We start from the raw sequence: 27130 nt of genomic DNA, 5'->3' as shown, positions 1-27130 counted from the left end.
AAACATAACTAATTCCTACTATATCTAACTTTAACCTATACATTTCCCTTTTTAAATTTTCTAACCTACCTGCTCGATTAAGGGATCTGACATTCCATGCTCCGATCCGTAGAACGCCAGTTTTCTTTCTCCTGATAACGACATCCTTCTGATTAGTCCCCGCCCGGAGATCCGAATGGGGGACTATTTTACCTCCGGAATATTTTACCCAAGAGGACGCCATCATCATTAAAGCATACAGTAAAGCTGCATGCCCTCAGGAAAAATTAAGTCTGTAGTTTCCCCTTGCTTTCAGCCGTTCACAGTACAAGCACAGCAAGGCCATTTTGGTTAGTGTTGCAAGGCCAGATCAGTCAATCATCCAGACTGTTGCCCCTGCAACTACTGAAAAGGCTGCTGCCCCTCTTCAGGAACCACACGTTTATCTGGCCTCTCAACAGATACCCCTCCGTTGTGGTTGCACCTACGGTACGGCTATCTGTATCGCTGAGGCACGCAAGCCTCCTCACCAATGCCAAGGTCCATGGTTCTTGGGGGGTAGACGTACGCATTACAAAATAACAAGTAAATTGTAGAAACTTCCTCTGTGCACTTATTACCCACATTTTACCCAGTAAATTATAAGCAAATTCACAACTTTGAAAAAAAGCTGCCGCTGTCTCTGTTATATTAAACACCTGCTTCTTTTGGTAACTTAATATGTACTAGAATAGACTGGTACTTAAAAAATAAAATAATTACCTCCATCTGCAATACAACCCTGTTTATTACACACTACTACTTGCACGGCACTCTGCAATAAACACTTCAGCTCGAAATCTAACTTACAAAAAATATTCAGTCCTTAAATCTAGACTACCAGAAAATTTGTAGGAGTGGCTAATAAATAAGGTCATTTCCCTTTGAAATGGTCTTTGCAACAGAACATGCAGCATCGCTAAGGGACCTACACCATGAGTAAAATCCTACATTAAAATTATTTTTGTGTCTTAATGTGATTTGGTGTATCTTGCAGATCAGTTGAAACTTATTTTTCTCATCACCTACAAAAACTATTAAGAAGTAAACCCACTGGGAAGTGGATGTGTTCAAAGATACTTAAAAGATCTCTATGTGATCATACACAATTATCTTGTGAGATAACACAGACAAAGTAAATATTTAATCAGCAAAATTGAGCGGTATGAATATACCAGCTTGTGCAAAGTTTATCAACTGCACACCGTACACACTTTCCCACAATTTTCTCCTAATGTGTATTTGTTGCTAATAACAAAAATTAATTTCAGCTGCCTTGTTACTCAGCCCACTACAATAAAATTACAAAACTAATGATACAAGCTCATGTAACAAGTAGTAGGCCAATGCAGAAGACTGAACTGCAGCTATTTATGTTTGTATTTGGACATCAAATATATTTGTTATTAAGAGACAATAAAACCTCATAAAGGTACATACTACAATGCAAAAAATACTTAGTATGCGATACAAATCGACAAACAAAAAATCGGTGGCCGGAGAATATTAACATTTGAAGATTGTCTTACACTCTCACTCCGTTCATTATTATACCTAACTGACACGGCAGAAGGATAGTACGAAAAATTTGTTTTTCCACTACGGGTTGGTCAAGTCACTCTATGTTGACGCTATTTTTCGTATATTCTGCTCTTCACACACCTCACTCAGAATTTTCAGTTATTAATCTCCTTCACAATTTCCAAATATAATTTATTTAATAGCAATCACTGATTGCACAAACATATTCATTGAGTTCATCATGTATACCGATATAGTTTACTTTTCGTTGGCCAAATTTTCGCCCTAGACGAAATTTTTGAATAAAAATTGTTACTTTGTCGTAATCCCGCTGCTCTTAACTCCCACCATGTCGTAGTTACGAATTTGGCTAACAGATGGAATGCAACTATCTATTTCAATGTGTTAGTGTAAAGACTTTTCAATCAATTAATTTAATAAAATAAATAAAATAATATGCTGTGGATGAAAGAAATACGATTAACGTTCACAAAACACGTTGTTATTAAAGTTCCTTATTTCTTCCTAATTTTTTTCTCTATGGAGTACTGAAATATCTTCGAACAATCATGTAAACTATCTTTCACGGCAGCACATCAGTTCTTTGGTAATGGCTGTAGTTGTGTGTTTCTTGATGGAATTGCAGAGGAAGTCAGTTGACAAGTTTAAAGGTTAAAAAGTGTTGTAGATGTGTGCGAAGGTTGTGACTTTGTCATTATGTCAGATAAAAACTCCACAAGAATAATGAAGTCCTCATCTGAAGGTGAAATACTTGACAGGGAAGAAACACAGTTAATAAATGAGGCTGCCGATTTTACTAGAGCGAACTCTTATGCAGAACCGAAGTTAAAACGCACCTTTACTCTTCCTAGGAATCTTTTGTCGTCGAGAATGAGTAAAAGAAGAGCTAAACATAAAGAAGGTAAAGATGTCAGTGCCTCAAATGCGCAGACAATTTCGGAAGTGCAAAATACGGATGCCCAAAAGTCAAATAAAAAAGTGTTTAGAGTTCCTTCATGGAAGAAGTTTATAAACAAAGTGGTGCATCATATGTCGACCGTAGGTGTTCCAAATAATAAATATGTGAGTGTTAATTATAAATATGATAGGCGTAGACGAGATACTGTATCGCTATCGTCATCTGATATTAGGGTACCACCGACTCGCCCCGCCCACCTTGCAAATCTGGTAAACAGTGACAAGGTCCCCGGTGTAACAGGACTACGTAACCATGGGAATACGTGTTTTATAAATGCAGTTCTTCAGTGCCTCAGTCATACCGATATTTTAGCTGAATATTTTGTTCTGGACCAATACAAAGTTGACCTCTCCCGTAGGAATAAGTTGAATTCAAAAAAATATGGCACGAAAGGTGAAGTAACAGAACAGTTGGCCCTTCTCCTAAAAGCTATTTGGTCGTGTCAGTATGACCCCGAGATCACCAACCAATTCAAGATAGTTGTCGACAAATATGGTAGTCAGTATAGAGGTAACAATCAACACGACGCCCAGGAATTTCTTCTGTGGTTGCTCGATAAAGTGCATGAAGATCTCAACACGGCGACAAAGAAGAAATACAAGATTATTAAGGTAAGATAGTCACCTTTTGTCAAGAGTTTGGTCTCTTAATGTGGACTCCTTTTTAACTAACTTGTGATCACCATTTAATCATACACTGTATGATGTAAGAAGTGGTTTGTATTATAGATCATATGAGGAGGGCATACTCGTATATGGAGTTTATTACTGTTGTGATTTTTGTATGCAATTTTGTACTTTACACTCGTACATTGTGTAGTCACTGTAAATCTTCATTTTATAAGATTTGCCCTTTCGAATATGGTATGCCCATGTTAGCTAATTTTTCTGTGTAAATAGTTTATTGTAATGAGTTCAGTAATTTTACACTCCTGCGGTTCGTTCGCGTCACACTATGTGGTGAGTGATTCTGGTTCTTTCCTGGATTTTTATAACAAATGATTATGTACCTTCACAACGGCGACTGGTGTTTACATGTGACTTTCAAAAGAACTTGCAAGGAATATTATTTGTAGAAATATTCGCTTTGTACGCCGAGCTTAACATATTAAATTTGTTTAATGTGGGAGTTTTGTTGATAGGCTACGTTCCTTCTAATATTGTTACCAGAAAAGTGCCTGCACTGCGAAATACGCATTTCCTTGTTGGTTCTGGCCAGTGTACTACGAATGATTAGTTTTCTTCAGAATGTTCGTCAAAGGTGATGTGAAATTTATACCCATACAATCACGATTGGGCGTTTCCGTATCTTTGAACTACAGATAGCGAGCAGTGGGTAACCCATAAAGCGACTACGTAGCTTTTCTCGCATTAGTGTTAACATGGAGCGTGCATGGAATTAGTACCTGCTCCAAATCCGTGGTTTTTAAACTTGTCAATTGGGTGATGTCAACTAATTGGCCGTGTCAAGATACCCGTTTGCATTTTTTAATTTTTTTATTTAATACCGAGTGCTCCTTTTGCCGAAGCATATGTGAATATGCACCGAGCCTATTTTAAGAAGCAATAGAAATCAACCGATTTGCGTCGAGTTACAGTATATCGGTGTTGATTTTAATGTTACTTTATGTCGGAGCTTATTGGCTCGCTGTGGATCGTTTCTAAAACATTAGTTTCCTCTGAATTAGGCTGGTCTGACATTTGTTTCCACTTCGGGCGCTGTACCGTAAGTCATCGTTTCTGACCTGTTGCGTAATTACCAAACATTACAAGAATTATGTAAACATCCATGCCGTGAAGACACCTTCGCTCATTAGAATTGACATGTATGCGTATTGTACGTGGAGCGCTCTAAATATTTTCTATAAATTTTGACGGTTGTGTTTGTGGTTTGCGTTTTTCCTGTTTTCTGCTGAAGAAGTTTACCTTGGCTTAATGTGCAAATTTACATAGTCAGTTTATAACTTTAAGGCACTTTGAAGTGTATTACAGTAGTGCGTACTATATTTTACACATAATTTTCGTGGAAGCTATGCGAAGAAACCAACTTAGAGATCGCTTTTATCTTAAACTGTAATTGATGAAATGTGCATGATATGTACACAAATATGTACGAATCGTACAAAACTGCTTGAGGGAATGGCATCGAGGGGCTATGATTGGATGAATGAATGCTGCTGTACCAAACTGCTGCAACCGGTAAAATGAACGCATGCTAATGACTATTATCTTGTGCTTTAAATAACACTCGGCAAATGAGATGTTTTAAGTGTTCTGACTGAGTGGATGTCCTTTGTTAATAATAATGCCATCCCGCTACCGGGAGGGCATTCAACAAATCGGGAGCAATAGGTATGAGTGGTGACTGTTGGTTATTTATTGATGACTGAAAATGCGAAAACAATGCTTTTGAGTGAGAAATTCTTTGGCACTGTGTTGGTTGTAATATCGCAATCTTTGTAAATATTTTCGCATTTGACAAAAACATTTTAGGTTGTGTGTGGTGCTTTACGCTATGTGTATGTAGACATAAAATAACTGAAATAACTGCTTCATACACTCGTATCATATACCGCTACTCACTATTTCGTGAAGACAAGCAAACAACAATGCAACAAAGTGATTCGGGATTTTCGATGTCAGTAAACTAACTGCAACTCAACGTTGAAGATTTGTTTATTTTGTGCTTCTTCGTTACAAGGGACATTGACGTTTAAATGGGTCGTTTCTAACTTCTTTTTTTTCTGTGTGGCAGCACCATCCCTAGGGTCTTTCACTACAGTAAGGAATGGAGAGCAGGAAACCACTGTCTGTTCGAAACCGGTGACAGCGCTATTTGTGTAAATAAGTGGCATTGTGTAAATAAGTGGCATAGTCAGTAGTGGCTGGTCGCTGTTTTATGCTTCGCAAGAATCAACCTTCTGTTAATTGATTTATGATTGATTTAATTTATTTAGAAATAACAGGAATTGAAAATATGCAAACTTGTAACGACGAACAGATAGAATAACACATTTAGAGGCATCTTGCTTTCCATGTATAAAGAAATGTTTGTGTGAAAGCAGAAAAGAGAGAAAAATACATTAGAAGGCAATTTCTGAATTCTATTGAAAGCAATGTTATTTGTTCACGGCTGTTTCCAAAAAATGCCGGTTAACACGTCTTCCATATTTTACTTCAAAAAATAGATCCTGGGCAACTTCGGATGTCTACTTCTTCACATTGATCGCAACAGCTGTCAGAAAATTAGAATCTTTAAAATCGCAGGAAGTTCGTATTATATCGTTACTGAAGCACACGACACTTCTTTAAAACATTAAAAATGAGTGCTCAAAGCTTTTTCGTAATTTGGAAGATGTATGTGTTTTTTGGAAGCCAGTCATTGTGACGTGATTGGTTTGACTACAGATGCATTGTACCTAGTAGCCGCGTCCGTGTTTCAAAGTAACATTTAAATAATTGTCGCGTCTTGTAAATTAACGGCTAACAAGTTGCAGCAAGCCATTGTGGCCACGGAATGAACCACTGCAGAAGGAACGGCTAACGCCTTCGGTAGCTGCGTGTTTCAATTAATTAAGAGTGCAGACCGCATGTACCACAGCGGCCCAAGTCTGGTACGATGCAGTGAAGATACTGTATACGGCACCAATCTGTGCTTGCGTAGAGTGGATGGAATAACTAAACAAACAGTATTTTATATTGGTAACATCCGCAGCGCCGTTCAAGTCTACAACAGAAAGACACAGATTCATAAACCGAGACATGAAACTAACGCCTTACTCCAGTAGTAGTGTCATTTGCATTCTAAATCCGCCTATGATGTCACGAAACTGAATATAATAATGTATCATTAGCAGTGTACTATTATGTGAAGGAGCTCGTCCTTCGATGCAAGTAGTACCGTTTCAGAATCTCTTGTTATTCCATTGTGTCTAGAAGAAATGTTAATAATGACAGACTTCGTGTGTTCGTATTGCTTCCCACATTAGTGATTTTGGTACATTCCTTAGCCGAAGCAAAGTTGATACTATGTTAGTGATTTGGACACACAAGTTTCACTACATGTCAGTGCGCACCAAATGTGAGCGGCTGTTTGGCGCAGGGTCACCGGTCTCCAGTACTGCTCTATTTACGCTTTAGTTTCCGTTGTGAAGTGGCAATGCCATCTTTCAGCCACGGTAACACATCGGACCGTAGAGCCAGTCCGATTAGCACTATTTTTAAAATATAGTGGAATTGTTAGAGGAATCAGTCCTTCCCGTTTCTTATCACTCGTAATATGGTTTTGACGTGATTCTTATGTCGTGTGGATCACATACAACCAATGAAAATTGTGCCCGGAGACACATCATAGCAATTCACTAACTTCATTTTGAGTTACTTGTCGCGAACGGAAATTAGCACAAAAAAATCTTCCGAATCAGGATATGAGCTCGGCGTCGACGCAACGTTAACGCTCCCCCTCCCTCCCCATTGTTGTTATTGTTGTTGTTGTGGTCTTCAGTCCTGAGACTGGTTTGATGCAGCTCTCCATGCTACTCTATCCTGTGCAAGCTTCTTCATCTCCCAGTACTTACTGCAACCTACGTCCTTCTGAATCTGCTTATGATTACTTTAAAAAGTATGCCGGCCGCTGTGGCCAAATGGTTCTAGGCGCTTCAGTCCGGAACCGCGCTGCTGCTACGGTCGCAGGTTCGAATCCTGCCTCGGGCATGGATGTGTGTGATGTCCTTAGGTTAGTTAGGTTTAAGTAGTTCTAGGTGTGGGGGACTGATGACGTCAGATGTTAAGTCCCATAATGCTTAGAGCCATTAAAAAAAAAGTACCACAAATTAAGCCATCCAGCAACTCAAATTGACATTTAAGTTGTTGTGGAAACGCACCTGCACAACAAATAAACATGAAAATTTCTTTGATCTCTATGCCAGGGCGAGTTCCATCCACTTGCACCACCCCGCCGCCCCCCCCCCCCCTTCCCCAGGTAGCAATTAATCTTCGTATGTTTGCTGCTATAGAATGTTAACCTGTTAACCTCGATGACGCTCTCACGTCACAGAAAAGGATGCGATTGCTTTCGGCTACGAAATTAAGCGGTTCGTTGTGTATAAGCTGCCGCCAAGGGCAAGAAGCCGAGGAAGGTGAATGCTCTTCTCCGCGTGCGATTTACAGCGATGCGTTAGCAGAGGCGGGCAGACCTGACGAAAGCATCGAGCGAAACAATACCTCGGTAAGTGCAATTGCGAAACAGGAGCGTGCCATTGTGTGCCGAGGTGGCGTGTAGCGTGTCGCCTGACATCCGAGACGTCAGAGCGAAACCTGGCTGCCGGCGCTGTGGACCCGAGAACACGCCGCAGCCACAGACAATGTTTCCGGGGAAGGCAGTCTGGCCTATGGTCTGTGCTTTGCAGTCGCAGAATGCCTTATTTTGTTTTCGTTGTTTCTCCAAATCATCGAGGCGTCTGTTGGTACACAGTGGCCCTTGTTCCTTCAGAGTAACATGTAAAGCGCGCAGGTTACTGACATAAGCCCGTTTATTCGCAGAAACTTTTGTCTTTTTTTTTCGTTTTTCCGTCATTTCTTCGTTGCTTCAAAATTCGTGAAGGTATATGTACATTTACGTGGATACGCTTTCAATTACACTTATGTGCCTGGCAGTGTGTCTATCAAGCCACCTTCACAGTAATACTCTTGAGTCCACTCTCGAACAGCACGCGGAAAAAACGAACACCTAGTTCTTTCCGTGCGAGCTCTGATTTCCCTTATTTTATTATAATCGTTACTCCCTATGCAGGTTGGTGTCAGCAGAAAATTTTGCATTTGTCGGAGAAAGTTGGTGATTGAAATTTCATGAGAAGATCCCTCCGCAGCGAAAAATGCCTTCGTTTTAATGATGTCCATCCCAAATCCTGTATCGTGTCCTTGACACTCTCTACCAAATTTTTCGCGATAATACCAAATGTGTAGCTCTTCTTTGAACTTTCTTGGTGTACTCCATTCATCCTCTTTTTAAGGACCCCACACCGCACAGCAGTACTCCAAAGGAGGACGGACAAGCGTAGTGGAGGCAGTCTCCTTAGTAGATCTGTTGCATCTTAGTGTTGTCAATAAAAAAAATCGCCGTCTTTGTTTGGTTGGCCTTCCCCAAAACATTTTCTGTGTGTTCTTTCCCATTTAAATTGTTCGTAATTGTAATTCCTATCTATTTAGTTGAATTTAATCCTTTGGATTTGATTAATTTATCGTGTAACCAAAGTTTAGCGGATTCCTTTTAGCACTCATTTGGATGACCTCACACTTTCTATTATCCAGAGTCAATTGCCAATTTTCGCACCATTCTGATATCTGTTCTAAATCGTTTTGCAATTTGTTTTGATCTTCTGATGACTTTACTAGTCGATAAACGGTAGCGTCATCTGCAAACAACATAAGACAGCTGCTCAGATTGTTTCCTAAAGCGTTTGACTAGCACTCCAGTAAGAGAGGATGACTCGGAGCAATGGCTTACCAACAACTTGTTAAGGTGCCAATAGAGAGACATTTTCATTTTGCGGCTGAGTGAAAGACCTATTTTGCATGTTATCTGAGATTGTGCCTACGTTTTCTCTACTTACACAGTTCAGTTGGCTTTGGTTTGTGCCTCAATTCCAATTATTTTTTCGTCTGTATAATATTTAATGGTTCTTATGCTGCAGCGCGACTTCGGTAGTAACACGAACGTTAGTAGCAATCTCTTCGTGCTGTATTTTCACCATACGGCAATGGTTGGCAAAGTAGCAATGATACAGATTAGCCATCGCAATTATTTTGTAGTCGTCGGAATCGAAACATTAGCAGTGTTTCTTTCCAGCAAGCCACTGATGTAGATGTACTTTCACTTATTTCAAGAATGTTCGGCTCCATTTCAGTGAAGAGAAACGACGAAAAGGAGGTCTGGTTTTTATCTAGAAAACTACCGTATTTTGACGTATCTTAAGGCGTAATGAATCGTTATGTGGAAGCGTACACATACAGACACCTCCATGCTGATCGCAGCAGCAAAGTATTTTACAGACGTAATTAGTCATTGGTGTATGCGACGAGCTCAAACTTCGTGTGCCCTTTTTATAAGGGCAGAGGGCAACGTTGCGGCACACGCTTAATTAATATTTGTAGCAATTGATTTTTATCAAAATCAAATCCTCCCTTCCAACAGCATTCCTATTACAACAGACATTGGTGATACACTAATCGACCAGACAATTATGACAACCTACCTAATCGCTGGTATGTCCACCTTAGGCACGGATAACAGCGTCGACGCGTCGTGGCATGGAAGAAATGTGGCCTTGGTAACTCGCTGGAGGGATTTGGCACCACATCTGCATAAACATGTCACCTAATTCCCGTAAATTTGGGCGTGGGAGTGGGGGGGGGGGGGGGAGATCGATGAGATCTGACGCCACGTTCAATCACATTCCAGATGTGTTCGATCGGTTTCAGATCTGGCAGGTTGAGGAGCCAGCACATCATGTGGAACTCGACACTGTGTTCTTCGAACCACTCCATCACACTCCTGGCCTTGTGACAAGACGCATTATCTTGTTAAGAAATGCCACTTCTTCTTCTTCTTTCTTGGCTCTACTGCAGCTCATGATGAGCCTCGGTCTCTTCTACAATTTCCTTCCATTTCTCTCGGTCCTTTGCCAATACTCTCCAGTTTCTATAGCCCAACTTCGTAAGTACTTCGATTACTCCATCTTCCCATCTGGCACTTGGTTGACCACGTCCTCTATGCCCTCCTGGCATTCCTTGTAATATTCTTTTTGGTACTTTTGTGTCATTCATGCGAGCCACGTGTCACGCGCACCTCAGTCTGGATGATTTCACTATCCTTCTGATGGGTTGGTCTTTGCATATGATATACAACTCGTTGTTATATCTCCTCCTTCCTCTTTCACAGATTGGGCCGATAATTCGTCTAAGCACCTTTCTTTCAAATGCATCCAGTGTTTCAATATCTTTAGTTGTTAATGTCCACGCTTCAGAGGAATATGTAAGCACTGGTCGTATAAGTGATTTATAGATAGTTAATTTAGTGGTACAAGTCAGGAGCCTTAGAAGTCTTGTTAGGGCAAAATAGGCTCAATTGGCTAGTATTAATCTCTGCTTGATTTCTTAGGAAGTATCATTTAGATGCTTAACTGTCGAGTCCAGGTACTTGAAATATTCAGCTCTGTCAAACGTATAATTGCCCATTGTTATTGCATTTGGCATATTTTCTCTGTGTGCTTTTCCAGGTGCCATATATTTTGTTTTTTTGTTCATTAATAATTAACCCCATGTTCCTGATGAGAAACGCAAACCTTCTGAATAGGGGAACGATCTTCTATAAATCGGTGCAGATACTGGCCTACTTGGATGACATAGCAAGAACCCAAAAAGAAATGGAAGACACATTTACAGCTCTCGAACAGGCTAGAACGTAGTCTGTTCGAGAGCTGTAAATGTGTCTTCCATTGCTTTTTGGGTTCTTGCTGTTATCTCTATGCCATCCACGTAGGCCAGTATCTGCACTGATTTATAGAAGATCGTTCTCCTATTCAGAAGGTTTGCGTTTCTCATCACCTTCTCCAGGGCGGCATGAAAGAGAAGACATGCCAATGCGTCCCCTTGTCGCACTCCATTTTTAATACTCAATGTATTGGACATCATTCCTCCTCTTCTTGTTTGTGTTTGTGTTTCGCTCATTGTCATTCTCACCAGCTTTACCAACTTTCTCGAGATTCCCAGTTCATCTAGAGCTTGATATAAGTGCTCTCTATTTATGCTTTCATAAGCTGCTTTGAAATCTATAAAGAGGTGATGCGTGCCAACCCCGTATTCGCTTGTTTTTTTTTTTTCCAGGATTTGTCGTAATGTGAATATTTGATCTATAGTTGACTTCCCGGGAAGGAATCCGCATTGGTACGGCCCCGTCTCCCTCTGTATGATTAGGAGTATTCTGTCGAATAGTATATTAGTGAATATTTTATATCCCAAATTAAGTAGTGTGATCTCTCTGTAATTGACATACGATACCCTCTTTACATTATTGGGACATTTTCTCCTCTTCCCATATTCTGGTGACCATTTTCAGAAGGCTTCGTTCCAGCTCTCTGCATCCTTGCTTAAACAGTTCTGCTCGAATACCATCTGTTCCTGCCGCCTTGTTGTTTTTCAATTTCTTCATGGCAGTTTTCACTTCTATATTAGGTGGGGTAGTGTTGTTGTCTGGGTCCTCTTCCCCCTTCTGTCTCCCATTGGGCGCCTTCCCAGGTGGCAGATTGGGGAATGTTCACCAGATCTGGTGGACACTGGGGAAATAAAATATCCAGGGTGGACCAAAATTAGCTAAACAAGAACTGCTGCCTTGCAGTTGGGAGTTGGGTCTCCAAAGGCTAAGGGAAGAAAACCCTGATTAAAAATCCCCCGTCCCCCAGTAGGGGTTAGACGCAGGGTTGACAGCCCGCTCTGTAAAAAACAATTGTTGCGAAACTTCTACAAAATAAAGTCGGACGGATGAAGGAAGACGGACGTGGCATGGAAAAGGACAAAGAGGATGGAATACAATGAAGGAGGGAAAATAAGGATGAAGAGAAATATCAGGTGTAGATCAGATCTATATATTGGTACTTGGAATGTGAGATCCCTATATCGACCAGGAGCACTGAAAGTGATGCTGGACCAATAACGAATCTGAAGCAAAGTGTAATAGCACTACAAGAAATTAGATGGACAGGGAGTGGAGTTTTAGAAAAGAAAGAGGCGAATATATTCTATAGCCGCAGCCGAAGAAGTCACGAGATGGGGACAGGATTTGTTATACACCATCAATTAAAGCATTTGGTAATAGGATATACACCCATCAGTCCAAGATTATCAACTCTCAGGATAAAGGGGAAAATCTTTAACTATTCCATAATTAATGCCCATGCACCAACAGAAGAATCCGAAGAAGAAGAGAAAGAAGTATTCTATGAATCTTTGGAAAGAGTATACGATGAGTGCCTAGGACATGATATTAAAATAATAGCCGGAGACCTAAACGCTCAGGTGGGAAAAGAACAGATTTATAGACCGATAATTGGCCCCCATAGCAAGCATGCAACAAGTAATGAGAGCGGAACAAGGCTTATACTGTTCGCAGCATCTAGAGATATGGTAATAGGGTCAACACTGTTCCACATAAAGAAATACATAAGGGAACATGGAACTCACCGGATGGAAACACAGTAAACCAGATTGACCATGTGTTGATCGATTTGAGAGACAAATCGAACCTATTGGACATGAGGAATCTGAGGCCCAAACATAGATACAGATCATTTTCTGGTATGGGCACGGGTGAGTGCGAGGATATCCAACGCAGCGAAAGGAGTCCGACCCAGGGCACAGAAATATAGTAGAACAACTTTAGAATCAGTGGAAGTTAGAGAACAGTATCAGGAGAAGATAACTAGGATTCTGCAAACGTTGGATAATATAACAATATGGAAGATCAGTGGGAAGCGATAAAAAAGACGACGGAGACAACGGCAAGAGAGACACTTGGAATTGGGGCAAGATAAGCAAGACCATCATGGTTTGATACTGAATGCGAAATAGTAACTGAAGAAAAGAACAAAGCATATAAAAGGACACTGAGATCACATTATACGAGAAGGATAGTAGAAGAATACAAAGAAAAACGGAGCATCGAAAAGAGGACTCGCCAAAGGAAAAAGAAGAGAATGGATGAAAGCAAGTGTCAAAGAAATGGAACTCATGAGAAGCAAAAATGAAATAAGAAAATTCTATAGAGAGTTGAATGCGGCACGGAATCCTTTTGGTAGTAAAACAAGCTTAATAAAAGATGAGACAGGGAATGTAATAAGCGAAGAGAAGGGAAATGCGAAAGATGGTGCAGGTATTTTGATAGTTTCCTCAACCCTAGAGTTACTATACCATATAATCCAACAGAAGAAATTCCACTGCCGTCGGGAAAATAAGATCGTCGTGTCACGATGTACGCGGTCTGTAACCAGTATGCAATACTCCTTGGGCGTCATGGTGCCGTGCACGAGCTCCACTGGCCCCACGGATGCCAACGTTTATGTTCCGCAGGGCATAATGGAGCCGTCACCAGCTTGTCTCCGTCCCACAGTACAGGTGTCAGAGCTGTTCCCCTGGAAGAAGATGGATTCGCGCCTTCCCATCGGCATGATGAAGAAGGTATTGGGATTCATCAATCCATGCAACGCTCTGCCACTGCGCCAACGTCCAGTGCCGGTAGTTACGTGCCTATTTCAGTTGTAGTTGCCGATGTGGTGCTAACATTGGCACATGCATGGGTCATCAGCTGCGCAGGCTCATCGTTAGGAATGTTCGGTGCACTGTTGTCCAGGCGCATTTGTGCTCTACTCAGCATTGGAGTCTGATGTTAATTCCGCCGCAGTCTTCTGTTTACCAGTCTCCCCAGCCTTAGACGTCTGGACTGATTTCACCTTGGTTTCGCCACGTGTTGATGACCCACCACAGCACTCTTCGAACACCGGCAAGTCGTGCAGTTTCCGAAATACTCCAGCCGAGCCTCCGGGCCATCACAATGTGCCCCTGGTCACACTCAGATCGCGCGACTTCCCCCACTGTACACATGGAACGCACACTCACTGATACTACATGCACCGTGCGTGTGTCTGATCAGCAGTCATTCCTGGACAGGTGACGCTGCTATCGTCTGGACGGGATTATATCGATAGGAGGTCGGTGGTCACAATGTTCTGGTTGATCAGTGTAAGCCTTAAATTGTAGCAAGATGTGTCTGCAGTGTAGGTGTCGATACGCTGACTTTGAATGAGTAGAGAGAACCAAAGAGAATTTGCCGACAGCAGGCGGTTTAACGGTAGTTTCTGCAAGTGAAGTGTTGATACAAGATAGGGCCTGTTTGTCGCATGACAGTAAGCGGAAAAGCAGCTCATCAGAACAGTGCAACCAGGGCGCTAGGGAAACCGACTCCAACACGTGTCTTTTCGACCTTCTATATCAGTGAGTGAAATAGTTGACTACAACCGATTGTATAAAGCATTTGAGAATTGCTTAAATGTCTTTATATCAAAATTTACTCGGAAATCTGCGTTGTATGAATGTTCGCCACAGATTACATCGCCGCGAAGGGGAATCATACCTGACGCGAATATTCGCGGATCGAATTTAGGTTCGACTGTAATCTTCAGCTTGCAATGTAGTGAAATTACAAAATAACGCGTTTTGTAAAAATAGAAATTAAAATATTAAAGTTGGTAGCACAAAAACGTGGAAGTATGTAAGTGACTATGCCACTCCCACACTACGAAGCTCGAAATATTTTTTTCTGCCTTTAAGGTTAGGTAAATAATTAATCTCATGGCAATCGTTGGAGACGACCCGTATTTTATGTGAGTAGCTTAAAGGCCTTTTAGACACACTTAGCGACAGAGTAAAAGGGAAAATTCGAAATATTTGCAATGAACGGTTAGTATGCGAATTTTGACAGCAGCCAGCAATTATTGAACGCGTTTAATGTGCTTACTCGGCTGAAGTAATAAGTTTTAACTGGCGAACACGTGCTGGAACTGCTATAATAGCACACGTGTTAATGAATAAAACACAATCAAGGATAATTAAGTCATTAGCATGTTCATATTTATTAAGCAGTGGGTATACGATAGTTTGGTGGGTGAGATTTGAATTGTGGCTGTAGTGTAGAGGATCGCAACTTCGAACCCATGTCAGTCGTCGGATTTTTTTTCCGTTTGTCACTACTCTCTCTACAGTATTGGCCATAAACAGAAAAACACTAAGTCTTGAAACCATTCCATACTTTCCGTTTTCAGAGCGTTCTGGTCTCAGTGATGGGCAGCATCCTTTGTGCAAGTACCTTCCGCGATTTGAACCCTATTGTTTCCTTCCGTTTACTTCACAGATATTTGAGTATTCTGTGTTATGTGTATACTGAAGACAACACCTAGTTCAACGACCTTCCCCATGTTCCGTGATCTAATTCTTGGAATTAAATTATAAATAATTTAAGCTAAGCTTTCGTTTCTTTTGGACAAAAATACTGTTCAGCAGTTACAGCTGAGATTGAGAGAGCATCTGCTGATACCAACCAAAAGAAACCAGCCACTGACTCCAGTGTACGTGCCGCTTTTCACATTTACGATTTTGTGCTACAGAAAACCTTCAGGTGGTGGTTGGCGACTTGGTTAAAAGAGATCTAGTAACAGCTGGTAGAGATGTCCACAAGACATCTGCCTGCATTGCATCACCGGAGTAATTTAAGTGCCTACGAAAGAAAATGACAGGAGGAACCCAGCGTGAATTTTATCAAATAACGCATTTCCCTGCTGTTTTAGGCGCTGTTGACTGTACCTGTATCCGCGTGAAATCTCCAAGTGCACAGATATTTAGGAATCGTGAAGCGTGGTTTTCATTAAACGTACAAGTAAGCTGCTATGTTTAAATATAGTAGTTAGACTTCTAGGATTTGCCGACGACAGCATTTTCGTAAACTCGCGCGCACATGCTGTGTTCGAAAGCAGGAGAAATTCCGGAAGGCATACTTCTGGGAGATAGTGGGTACCGGTGTTGCAAGTATCTGTCGACGCTGGTATCACGCGAAGAAACGGCGACTGAGTGAACATATAATCTAGCCCACACACAGACCGGATCAGCAGTTGAGAGAGTGTGTCGGTAGAAGCAAAAAGACGATTTGCCTGTTTAAGTCTAAGACTCATTGTAAAACTAAATCTTGCGGCATTTACTGTAGTTGCTACATTTTTTCTTGCACAGTATAAATATCAGTGCATCGGATTCATCCTGAAACGGATGACAGTCTATTTGTTAGGTGAAGAATGTAAGAAGAAATTAAAGTACCTACAGAGAATGAAGCTAACAGGATCACTTGTTAACAATGTATGTACGGAAATCTGTCCACAGTACTATCAAGGACACACCTCCTCTCGCTGTCCCACAACTTAATCACGAAAGTACATTCGGTTCTACGCGTTACACTGGTTTTAATAGCCTGTGGAGAGCAAGACCGTTTTACACAGTGTGACGTCAACAGCCTCTGGGTTCATTGTCAGGAAGTCATCTGCATCGCCTGGATGTAATGTTTAAATACAACCGTGCGCCCTGTGTTGGATGCTGTGAGGCGTATCGCCGCAGCTGCAAGATGGATCGGGCTCTTTCTCCATTTGAAAATAAAGTCGCTCCATATTCTATGATTTGCGTGGGGCCTATTAGTCGTCCTCGACGGGTGTCGTGGCAGATTGAATCCTGCTCGCTTAATGCGGATGTTTAAATGGTTTTGTACTCCTAGTGCAGAAGGTTGGATCCATAATTGCTCGCATTCATGGCGTGTATAAAAGTGTGCTAAAACACTTTCTGGTTTCTGCGTTTAGCCTGTTGGAGATAGCACTTCGGATATAGTCATGAAAGGGAAACTCCCACTTGCCGAATATCTTCTTATGTTCTTCTAACGAAGTTCACCGCCCTCTGGGTTCACGCAGAAAATACAGCTTAGGACTGGGAGCTGGTAAGTTGGTGCAGTTTGTAAGACATCCTGTGATCGTGCACGTTATTGTATTGAGAGGGGTTGTCGTCGTTGCTGTTTAGCCACGCAGGTGCACAGTGCTCTGCTGAGGGTTGCAGCTGTCGATGACCACAGGTTTTGGAGTATGTTATTCCCGACACGAACGTTGGTTTCTGTATTTCCGTCGTTAGATCGTCCTGAAAATGACCCTATCTGAACCAGAAGTACTTTTCACGTGTGTTGTGGGCAAGAGATCAACAAATGAGATTTTTGCGCAACCATTTACAGTTACTCGTTTGGCACCACCCAGGGGACACACGTAGAGCAGCTGGGACGTATACGGTCATCCCCATGGGGCATACTATAACATGTGTATTGCCCTTTTGAAGAAAGAGAACAGCGACCCGGGGAATTTGTGGCGGTCTCTGCGCGCGGGTATATCGGACCGATAATTTCCTTCAGCTGCACAAGGGCTGTAAGAGACATGTAGAAGATTGCCTGTTCTTTCGGCACTGTTCCGTCAAGGTTCGCATCAGCGTGGATTACACGTCAGCGCTGAAACTACCGCCGCGCCAAGAAAACTATACAATTAGGCTTGAACATCGTGAAACATATGATCTTGTCAGAGTAATGTGACCACCGCCTTTGTTAGAGTAATAACCACTTACAGACGGTAGGTGGCAGCACTAGCAGTAGAGGGTATATAAAGTGTGTTGGGGGAGACACGGAAAACTGTTTAGTCGTTATCATAATCATAAACATCTATGGAGTGAGCATAGCCAACTGCGCATGTTCTCAACATCAGACCGGGCTAGTCAGGTGGCATTGGGACGTCGCTGCTTGTCTGCTATGTATGGTAACAGCGAGACTTTGATATTAAACGTATTCACCTGCCTTTACATATGTTTCTACACGTTTTAGTTGTAATAATATCCATGCTGCAGAATTGTTTTTACTACGGTGTAAAGTGAAGTACGTGAAAGGAGGACCAGTTAATTTTCATAGGTACATACAATAAATCCCTAATAGTGAATATCATATTGATATGAGGCGCTTTGTATGTTTAAAAATATCGAGACACGATATTATAATGTGCATTGTAGAGCAAATTTCTGCGATCTCGCCCCCTCCCCCATATGTTTACGAGAGAAATGCTAGATAAATTTGCAAGTGCGTTTTTTAAGCCGCCAGTCAGTGTTTACGTATTCGTGCTATGTTCATCTGCAAATAAACTTTATATAAGACAGTGTAATTAATTTCTTCCATTTTATTCAGGTGCTCAAATCCTTGTGTGTATCTAAGTACTCCTGCATGAGACAGTTTCCTACATTATATAATTTTAGTATTCTAATTTCCCGAAAGATGAAAAGAGACTCAAAATACGGCTCCACAAAATAAAACGAAAGAATTTCGTCCCTACAAAATATTCCCCCCTTTCCTGTGAAGCATCGGCGCCCAGTACCAATGTCATTGTGATGTAACCAATTAGAACGGAGACTCGACAACGTGAAGAAATGCAGTAGAAAACCTAAAAAGGTGTAGTTGGTTGTAACTTCTTTCCCGCACCCGAAAAAACGTAAGTGGAACTGAGCTGTGATACTGTGGCGAAAAAGCACAATACCCATGCTCTTCGCAGCTTTAAAACTATTTCAGTTCCAGGTATAAAATTAAGATGTCTATGAAAAGCATATAGAATGTTTCAGAATAGTTCTGAAGGTGATGTATCTGTTCTAGCTAAGTAACAACACTCAAAATACGCTAAGCGCTATACGGACTGACATGCGCCGTCCCAATACGACGTGACTTTAGCAGCGGGTGATGTTGCGGACAGATTTCTCGTTCTGCGCATCCGAATGCTCGCTCCGTAGATATTTATACTCTATGGTCGTAGTGCGGAAACTGCACGATTTATCTGACGTCCAAAAGGGCTTGATCATTGGCTTTCGCGCAGTAGTGGAAGCCTTTCCGAAACGGCTAATTTTGTAAACTGTTCACGGGGCGCCGAGGTTAAAGTATACTTTGCATGGCAAAATGTCGCCGAGCAACTGTGGTACACCACGGGCTATACATGAGAGGGATAAGGACGGCCGCGGAGATGTGTTCTGACGAATAGACGTGCAACTTTTGAGCGACTGTACGTCCAGATGAACGAAGGAACTACCAACAGTCTCCTCAACGACTGTGAGACGAATGTTGCTGTACATGGGCCTCTGCGGTAGGCACCTGGTCCATATTATACACCCCTGCTGACCGCAGTTCATCGCCGACAAAGGATGAAATTTGCACGCCAATACCGCAATTGGACGCCCACTGAGTGGCGACAGGTGTCTTTTTCAGGTGAATCACGTTTTGTGCTCCATCGGACAGATATCAAGCACCCTGCAACAACATCGGAAGGATTCAGGTTCAAAATGGTTCAAATGGCTCTGAGCACTATGGGACTTAACATCTGTGGTCATCAGTCCCCTAGAACTTAGAACTAATTAAACCTAACTAACCTAAGGACATCACACACATCCATGCCCGAGGCAGGATTCGAACCTGCGACCGTAGCGGCCACGCGGTTCCAGACTGAAGCGCCTTTAACCGCACGGCCACACCGGCCGGCAAGGATTCAGGCCGAAGTAGGGGGCGTTATGGTGTGGGGAATGTTCTCGTGGCTCATTCTGGAAAGCACAGTGGATCAACACAACTGTGCACGTATCCATGGGAACCATGACCACTCCTACATGCAGTTTGTTTTTGCTCGGCACGATGGCGTCTACGAAACGTACAGTGCAGCGCGTCACACAGCTCGCAGTGTGCTTACATGGCGCGGAGAGCACTTAGATGAGTTTCCCGTACTCCACTGGCCACCAAACTTTGCGGATTTAAACCCAATCGAGAATCCGTGTGACCGCCTCGATCGGACTGTTCGTGCCATGAATCCTCCATCGATAAAAGTAGCGGAGCTGGCCAGGGCACTGGAGTCGGCATGGTCTGTACCTTCCAGAACCTCATTGACTCTGTTCCCGCACATCTCGCAGTGGTCCGCGATGCGAAAGGTGGGTGTTCAGCCTTTTGACACATGGTCAAATTACCGTGACTGAACGCTGTACAACAAACCCTATGTTACATAGTGATCGCTAAAGCCACAATACTTCCCACCTCGCTCAGCGATTCCAAACCAGCTGCTTATGAAATCACAGACTATTATTTCTAAACTTTTCTAAGGAATTAAGTTTATAAACCTCGCCCCTACACCCTCTCCCACTCCCAAACCTGTCTTGCGAATACCTTTGAGAACCAGATATTCATAAGAAAACTTCCATTACTGCGTTTTTAATTAGTACTCTCTACCATCATTCTCACAGTGATGTTGGCCCTTCGCCGATGGTCATCCTAGATTTTGCCGTGCCTCAGCGGCTGCAAATACTAACGGCGCTTCAATGTAACCGGACCGCAGGGCGGGGAGGAAAGCAATGCAGTGGATCGTTTGAACTCCGTTTTCGGTAATCTCAGATGTTAACTATAGGTGTTGCGGATTATTTATGCACAAGCGGAACCGTGTGCCCAGCATTCGGCTGAAGCGCAACCATTCCGACGTGTGTTGCAGAACAAAGGAATCCTATCACTCTGGCACTCCCTCCTCGCATCGCGTTGTTTATGGTACAGTTCGGTGGGAGCAAATAGCAGCATTTGCGTCGAGGCATATGAGTGAAACAGCATTTTTTTTCTATTTGATCTTAGATATTGGTTTATTTTTAAGGAATACAATATGAAGCTTCGTGTGGCTCGGTGGCTTTGTCAGCAAGTGCCAGACCATAAGCCCAGGCGTCGTGGTTTCGATTCCCAGGTGGTCCAAGGATATTTGCCGTCACTTTTCAGCTTTGGCTGCTTTAGTCAGAAGGCAATGTCATACCACTTTTAGTGAGATCGTGCTCAATAAAGTGCTGTGGTGTTAAAACCAGCCTCCTTTCCTTGCTACGAAACTAATTTTCAACAAATTTTTGACGTTGTTTGTATCCGCCACCTTACTATCTTGTGTTATCAGCTGCGCTCCCTCTGAAATAGTTTACAGTCGAGTGTGGATCTGCTCTCTCTCTCTCTCTCTCTCTCTCTCTCTCTCTCTCTCTCTCTCTCTCTCTCTCATGTAGAGGAGAGAGGATGTTGAATGCCTTGCCCCGAAGTATTTTTTTTTTCTTTGATCTACCGCCCCGTCCTTTTTTATTTTTCTTCGGGAAGTAGTTTGGCCAGTGGTGTAGGCAAGCGCCAAGCGCCCAGGGACTGGGTGTTTGTGTTCTCCTCCTCCTCCTCCTCATCATCATCATCATCATCCGTTGACGTGGCTAAAATTGGACTGTGTAAAGGTTGGGACATTGTACGGGCGTTGATGACCACACAGTCTGCGCCCCACCAACCAACCAATCATCATCATTCTCGGCAGTTTTCAAGACACGCCGGCACCAACCGACACCCCTTAGTTAGTTTCGCCTCTTGCGAAAGGACGTCGGGGCATTGGACCTATTCGCGCTTCCTAGTCGCGTTGTACGACTGCCAGTCTAGCTTCGTTGCTACCAGAGAAAGCTCGTCGCAGATTGAAAGTTGTTGCCTGTCTGAACACGAGCGTAGAGAGGGGCGTCCCCCTCCGTTCAGTTGATGGAGGTGGGACAGCGAGCGGGTGGCTTCTCATAAGAGGCGGGGAGAGAGGCTGATACATAGGGAGTTCCCTCCCCTCCCCATCAGACTCCGACACCGCTAAGGGAAGCCTTACGATCGCCGCCGGCCAAAGAGGCGTGCTTGTCAATTAAGGGCACGTACACGGAAGGGCGGAGGCAGCGGGAGCGGCTGCGGCTGCTGTCTGATAGTGGCTAACGTGTCCCGCGGCCTCAAGGAATAACATCACGTCGTTTAATGGGCATCCGTAAACTTTCCCCCTATATCATCACGTAGGAATCGACTTCGGCAACTGAGATTGTCGTAAGAGGTCACTTTTGCATTATTGCTACGAAGGTGTAAATTTTTCCTTCGTTCTGCACGCGATTTAAAATCGCTTTAAAATGTCTGTATCCTACAACAACCATGTAAAAGTTAGGACATTTCATGTTTGATGGAGGTCTCTGTAGTGTCTCTAAACATGTCAGAACTATTTTCTTATTTTTCATTAGGGCCAGAGTAGCCTAATTTTTATTTTTTTTAACGAGTGAAAAGTACCTTTCTGGGTAACAGTTTAATGTTCATCACGTGTACTTCGAAAGATATTGAACTCATTGAAATAACTGTTTGTATTTCATTACCAAAATACCTCGCTCGGTAATGGATATATCTTAAGTTGCATATCGCACATCGTTTGGTACATAAAAGCTTAGGAAAATGGCGTTTTTTCTCTGTTTTGCCTTTTTACGGTATTTAACTTGTTGCAAATATGTTTAAAGTTTCTATCCCGTAGAAAAACTACGTTTCCCTATTCACCTGTGGTGTACGTATCTCAGAAGCGTTTGGCTACTTTTAATTAGGGCCGTAGTTAAGTTTTTCACCGTCCCACGCCTTCCCTTGCATGGCTACCATCCGAAAGTTCTCTGTCACCGCTGCACGGTGTTAGTAAGGTGCTGTAGTCGGAATCGTAAGTGGATCACATCCACCCCCCACCCTCACCCCTTCCGCCCGCCCCAAGACTACTTTTACGCAATGTTTCTACTTAGATTTGGCAAATTTTGTAATTTTCTACGTAGGTTCCATAAGAATGAACCACATCGAAACCGACTGTCCACTGAAATCTAAGTCAAGAACTACATGTATTAATTGTTTAGCATAGTGTTTAGGTAAGAAACTTGACTTCTTATGCTTTAGAATGTGTCAGAGTTTCTTTCGCGCTAGAATAACAACAGAATACGTAACACGCAAGTAAGGCCTGTTTGCAGTGGTCTTCAGACAACAGGTGTTTGAACAATGCAACCAGTGACGTGTGGCAAAGCATATCTTTCTTTACGCGAGGGTTGAAACGAGATGAACAGAGTAGAACTCTCTAACGGCACGACGACTAACAACTGCAGTAATAGTATGTCAGCCCCAGAAGGCTTATTCTCGAATTCTTTTTTATTTACGCAATAGATAAATCAAGCGACACGAGGAGCAGCAAAAACACTGCCTGCAGGAGCAAGTAATTCACCTACATAAGCGAACTGTGTAGGCAGCAGCTGAGTGAACCAAGAACGCAGTTGTCACATAAAACGATGGTAGCGATTGACTTCTGTCCGTTGGTAGTCGGTTCTTTGGGGTGCCGCTTGGACGAAATGGCACTGTGACAAGAACGTGTGTTCGCAGTCGTGAACCGAGGGAAAGCTTTCTTTTTGTCCGCGAACTTGACGGGGGCGTATCTTAGCAACCGTTCCGTACAGCCCGAGTACGAGTCACAGGATACTGCTCTGAGATCTACATGCATCTGGGATCGTACGCACGTTAACATGGTCCCATGTATGAGGTAGTCGACTTAGCAATTACTGAAAAAACCGTCATAGTATCGTTGCTGCGGGAGAATAGAAACACTCGGAGACAGTGTGGTGGGGTTGGACGACGACTCGCATAACAAAAGTGGTGTGCCAGTTCATGTTTGGTGCAGGATGTAGAAGTAGGTAGTTCGTCAATGGTTTATAGCAATCGTCGGCTGCTGTGACGTGTGCTGGACTGGACCAGCTGCTCCTGGCTAATGGTTTTGCAACAACGCACAGTGGGCATAGGAGAAACCAGTCTGCTTATTAAACTCGCCTCTCAGTGTGTTGGGTCTGTTTGGTATAACCGTCTTTGTGGCAGTGTTATTTGCCTTCCAGACAGATATCTGCCGAGCTTCGTCACAGGGGCTCGCCGATATGTTTAGTCTGCGTTGTGTCCATCCGTTGGCTACAGGCGGTCAGTTCCACTCGCGAAAGAGGGCCGGTTGTGCTTCCACATGTTGTGATCATAGTTTCCCAGATTGTAAATGAAGGGGCTAGTAGTGTCTCCCGTTTCTGTACGGTCTCGTGGCCGATTTCTTGAATTCGTCCGCAAGTAAAACTGGAGAAGCATGTGTCGACTACGTTGTACTTGCTCCAGCAACCCACCAAGGCTGGCGAAATTATGCCGCGCCAGCCACATCTGGTGAAAAGAGTTTAGTTGCTGGGCATGTTGGAAGTTCTATCAAGATTAAAGCAGCGCGCTGTTTGGTAGCCGGAAGTCACTTTATTTTTCCTAAGTTAACGTACTACTTTTGGCTTGTGGCACAAATTTCTTCTGTGGAGGAGGGTCGTTTCATTGTGCTCTCACCTCATTTAAGAGGTTTTGCGGGTACATGGGCGAATAGCTACCAATTGACAAGAATGTGTGTGTCCATTTTCCGCAGCAGTTGAGTAAATATTCGTTTACAAGCAAAAGTCCTTTTTCGCGCTGTTACGCTCCCACACACAAAAAAAGACAACAGATGCCAAGTAGACAAACAAAACTACCACAGTTGTATTGAGTACCAGGTCGTCAGTGAATTGTTGACATCACGTTGTACACGCAGAATACGTACATACTCCGCAAACTACTTTGCGGAGACCGGGAGGAAGAGGGGAGTGGGAGGGGGGGGGGCGAGAACTTCGCTGTTCTATTAGTGAATGGCGCTTCGGAAGATTGATTGCCGGTGAACCCCCGCATAGAAACCGTTCACCAATCACCTCAGCGAAACACCCGTGACATTGCAAGGTAGTTGCAGAATCAAGAACTGCATCCATATCGTTACACATTAACTCAAAACCAGCTGCCAGAAGAGTGCATTCGACGAATACCGTTCTGTGAATGGCTTTTGCACCAATTGGAAGATAAATAACATGTTACGGACTGACGAATCTAGCTTTACTCGTGAAGGTATTTTCGAACTCGACAACAGCCATTATTTGTCACCCGTGAACGTGACTTTTGAGCCACGCTTTTGCATAAATCTGTGGGCTGGAATCATGGGAGGAGTGCTTTTGGGCCTTTACCTATTGCTGGACAAGTTGAAGGCCCCCCCCCCCCCCCCCCCCCGTAATGTTTCTTTCCAATACTTTGCCTGACGTATTAGAAAACGTTCCACTTCGTGTTACGCGACAGCCATGGTCTGAGCATGGTGGTACAATGCCACTCTTTGGAATGGATGCTCGTCAGTATTTAAACGAAGCTTTTCTAGAGGAATGGATTAGTCGTGGAGGTCCAATGTTTTGGCCTCGACGTTCCCCGGGCCTTAATCCACTAGATTTTTATTTGCGGAGGCTTTTAAAGGAACAAGTTTGTAGTACTCCACCAATGGATGTACACGACCTTATAGCTCGCGTGTATGTTGCTTCTGCATTGGTTGATGCAGATGTGTTGCGCAGAGTCCAGCAAAATATGATCTAGCGAGTGTCGACGTATTTGCAAATGCAAGGTTGTCGCTTTGGACTCTTCTCTAAAGTGAACGTAGCTCGTACGTGTGCGCACCGGCACTGTGAAGATGAGGCTGCACGCGAAACGTACTGAATGGTATTACTGTGTGTGTTGTCTAGTGTAGCGTGCGTAAGTTCAAGTTACGTCTTAATGTTTAAATGAAGGTAAAAGTTAACGCGAGTCGAACATCGGCGAGACCGCTTATAAGCTCTCCACGGCATTGCACCGTCTCACAGAGCTAATGGTACAGCTCAGTATATATATTATAAACCGTAACTTACCTTCACGTATGTTAAGTATGATATAGTGAGGAAACTAACAGTTTCAACGTGGATGTGTGTGGACTTCTGGCAAGTGAAATGAAAGAGTGACTTTCAGCATCTTATATCAGAGGAAAAACAGAACTTACAGGACAGACATAAGATAATTAACCCAAGTTCCGTATTATTTCCGCAAAAAATTAGGCATGAACTGTGCTATGTCTATGATTAAAATATTTAGAAACAACTCTGAATCCTCATTCGGAATATCCACAGCATATGCCTTTCAAATAAAGGGCGAAACGGTTCTGTCAGATTAAATATAAATATTGGTCAGAAAAAAATGTTTTGTTTGTAAGATAATCGTTAAAAAGTTATCTCGGGTGAAATATTCTCCCCTGTACATAAACGGACGATGGCTCCAGTAACAGGTAGGAGGTGGAATGTTATCTTGGACAGAGGAGAAGAGCGGCGTTACAAAAACAGATAACGCGCCCGTTCCAGAAAGCAGCGTCTGCCCGAACTTTGATGTTGACGATCTGGGTAAACAGTTTTTGTTTACATGACGCGATCACTGCCGGGAAACTGGAAGGAAATGCAGCAACTGGTAGACAGACCTTCTGTGTATGATTATTGAATAAATTCCGAAAGTATCTCAACGTGTCTGTTAAAAGTACTTGCTAAAAAGTGTTCCCAACAACACGGATTCTCATCGTTATCGCAAGTATGGATATTAATCCGTGTCATTTCCGTCTTTATGACGTTCTCTCGTCGTTCGGTCTCATCCTTGCTTACTCTGTTTCCAAGAGGTCATTGTGTTAGTATAGTGTGACCCAAGGAAATTGCAATCCTCACTGTCACTGGGTGTGCGAGGAATGAATGGAGTGAATTTATCCTCTGTTCGCAAGATTGTCATATTTTGTTTACAGCCTGTATAGCGCAGGCGTGTTTACTTCTCTAAAGAAGCTCTGTTGATGTGTTTAAATGTAAAAATATATAACTACTTTTTTGTTAGGATGCTAGTTGAACCACCTTGGTCCATAATCTGAATAACATTTGAAATTTTGGACTGATTTAAACTGGACTATCTGTGATTTTAATGGAGCTGATAGTTGAAATAAATGTGAAATGAAAATAAAAACCTGTGCATTACGCAACGTTATCGTTAAGCCCCGTCTTCTTTTACCATTACTAAAAGTATAATACAATCGTCCTTAGAAAAGATAAAAACCTTGCGAAGTTTCGGCTTGATTTGCCGGCCTATTTTGCCGTATCACTATCTCACGACCAGTAAGTGGACGTGGCGTCCGCGTCACAGATCTCCTGACGTATGGCACGTGTTGCGGAGTGGGTTTCGGAGGTGCTAGTGTAGGCAGCTCGCTGT

The 27130-nt window shown here is 42.9% G+C and overlaps 1 protein-coding gene across 2 annotated transcripts in view; it reads left to right on the top strand.

Annotated features, from left to right (window-relative positions):
* The first annotated feature begins 2167 nt into the window (after positions 1 to 2167).
* LOC124777147 (ubiquitin carboxyl-terminal hydrolase 31) overlaps positions 2168 to 27130 on the top strand; it is a 336927-nt gene continuing 311964 nt past the window's right edge. For both annotated transcript variants that reach the window (XM_047252447.1, XM_047252448.1), the window contains exon 1: positions 2168 to 3129. In XM_047252447.1, the coding sequence (XP_047108403.1) occupies positions 2257 to 3129 (873 nt within the window). In that variant the 5' untranslated portion in view covers positions 2168 to 2256. The remainder of the gene's footprint in view (positions 3130 to 27130) is intronic.

Source organism: Schistocerca piceifrons, chromosome 2 (genome assembly GCF_021461385.2).
Source record: "Schistocerca piceifrons isolate TAMUIC-IGC-003096 chromosome 2, iqSchPice1.1, whole genome shotgun sequence".
NCBI lineage: Eukaryota > Metazoa > Arthropoda > Insecta > Orthoptera > Acrididae > Schistocerca > Schistocerca piceifrons.
Note: the sequence above shows the minus strand (reverse complement) of the source record. Positions and strands in the feature narration are given on the sequence as shown.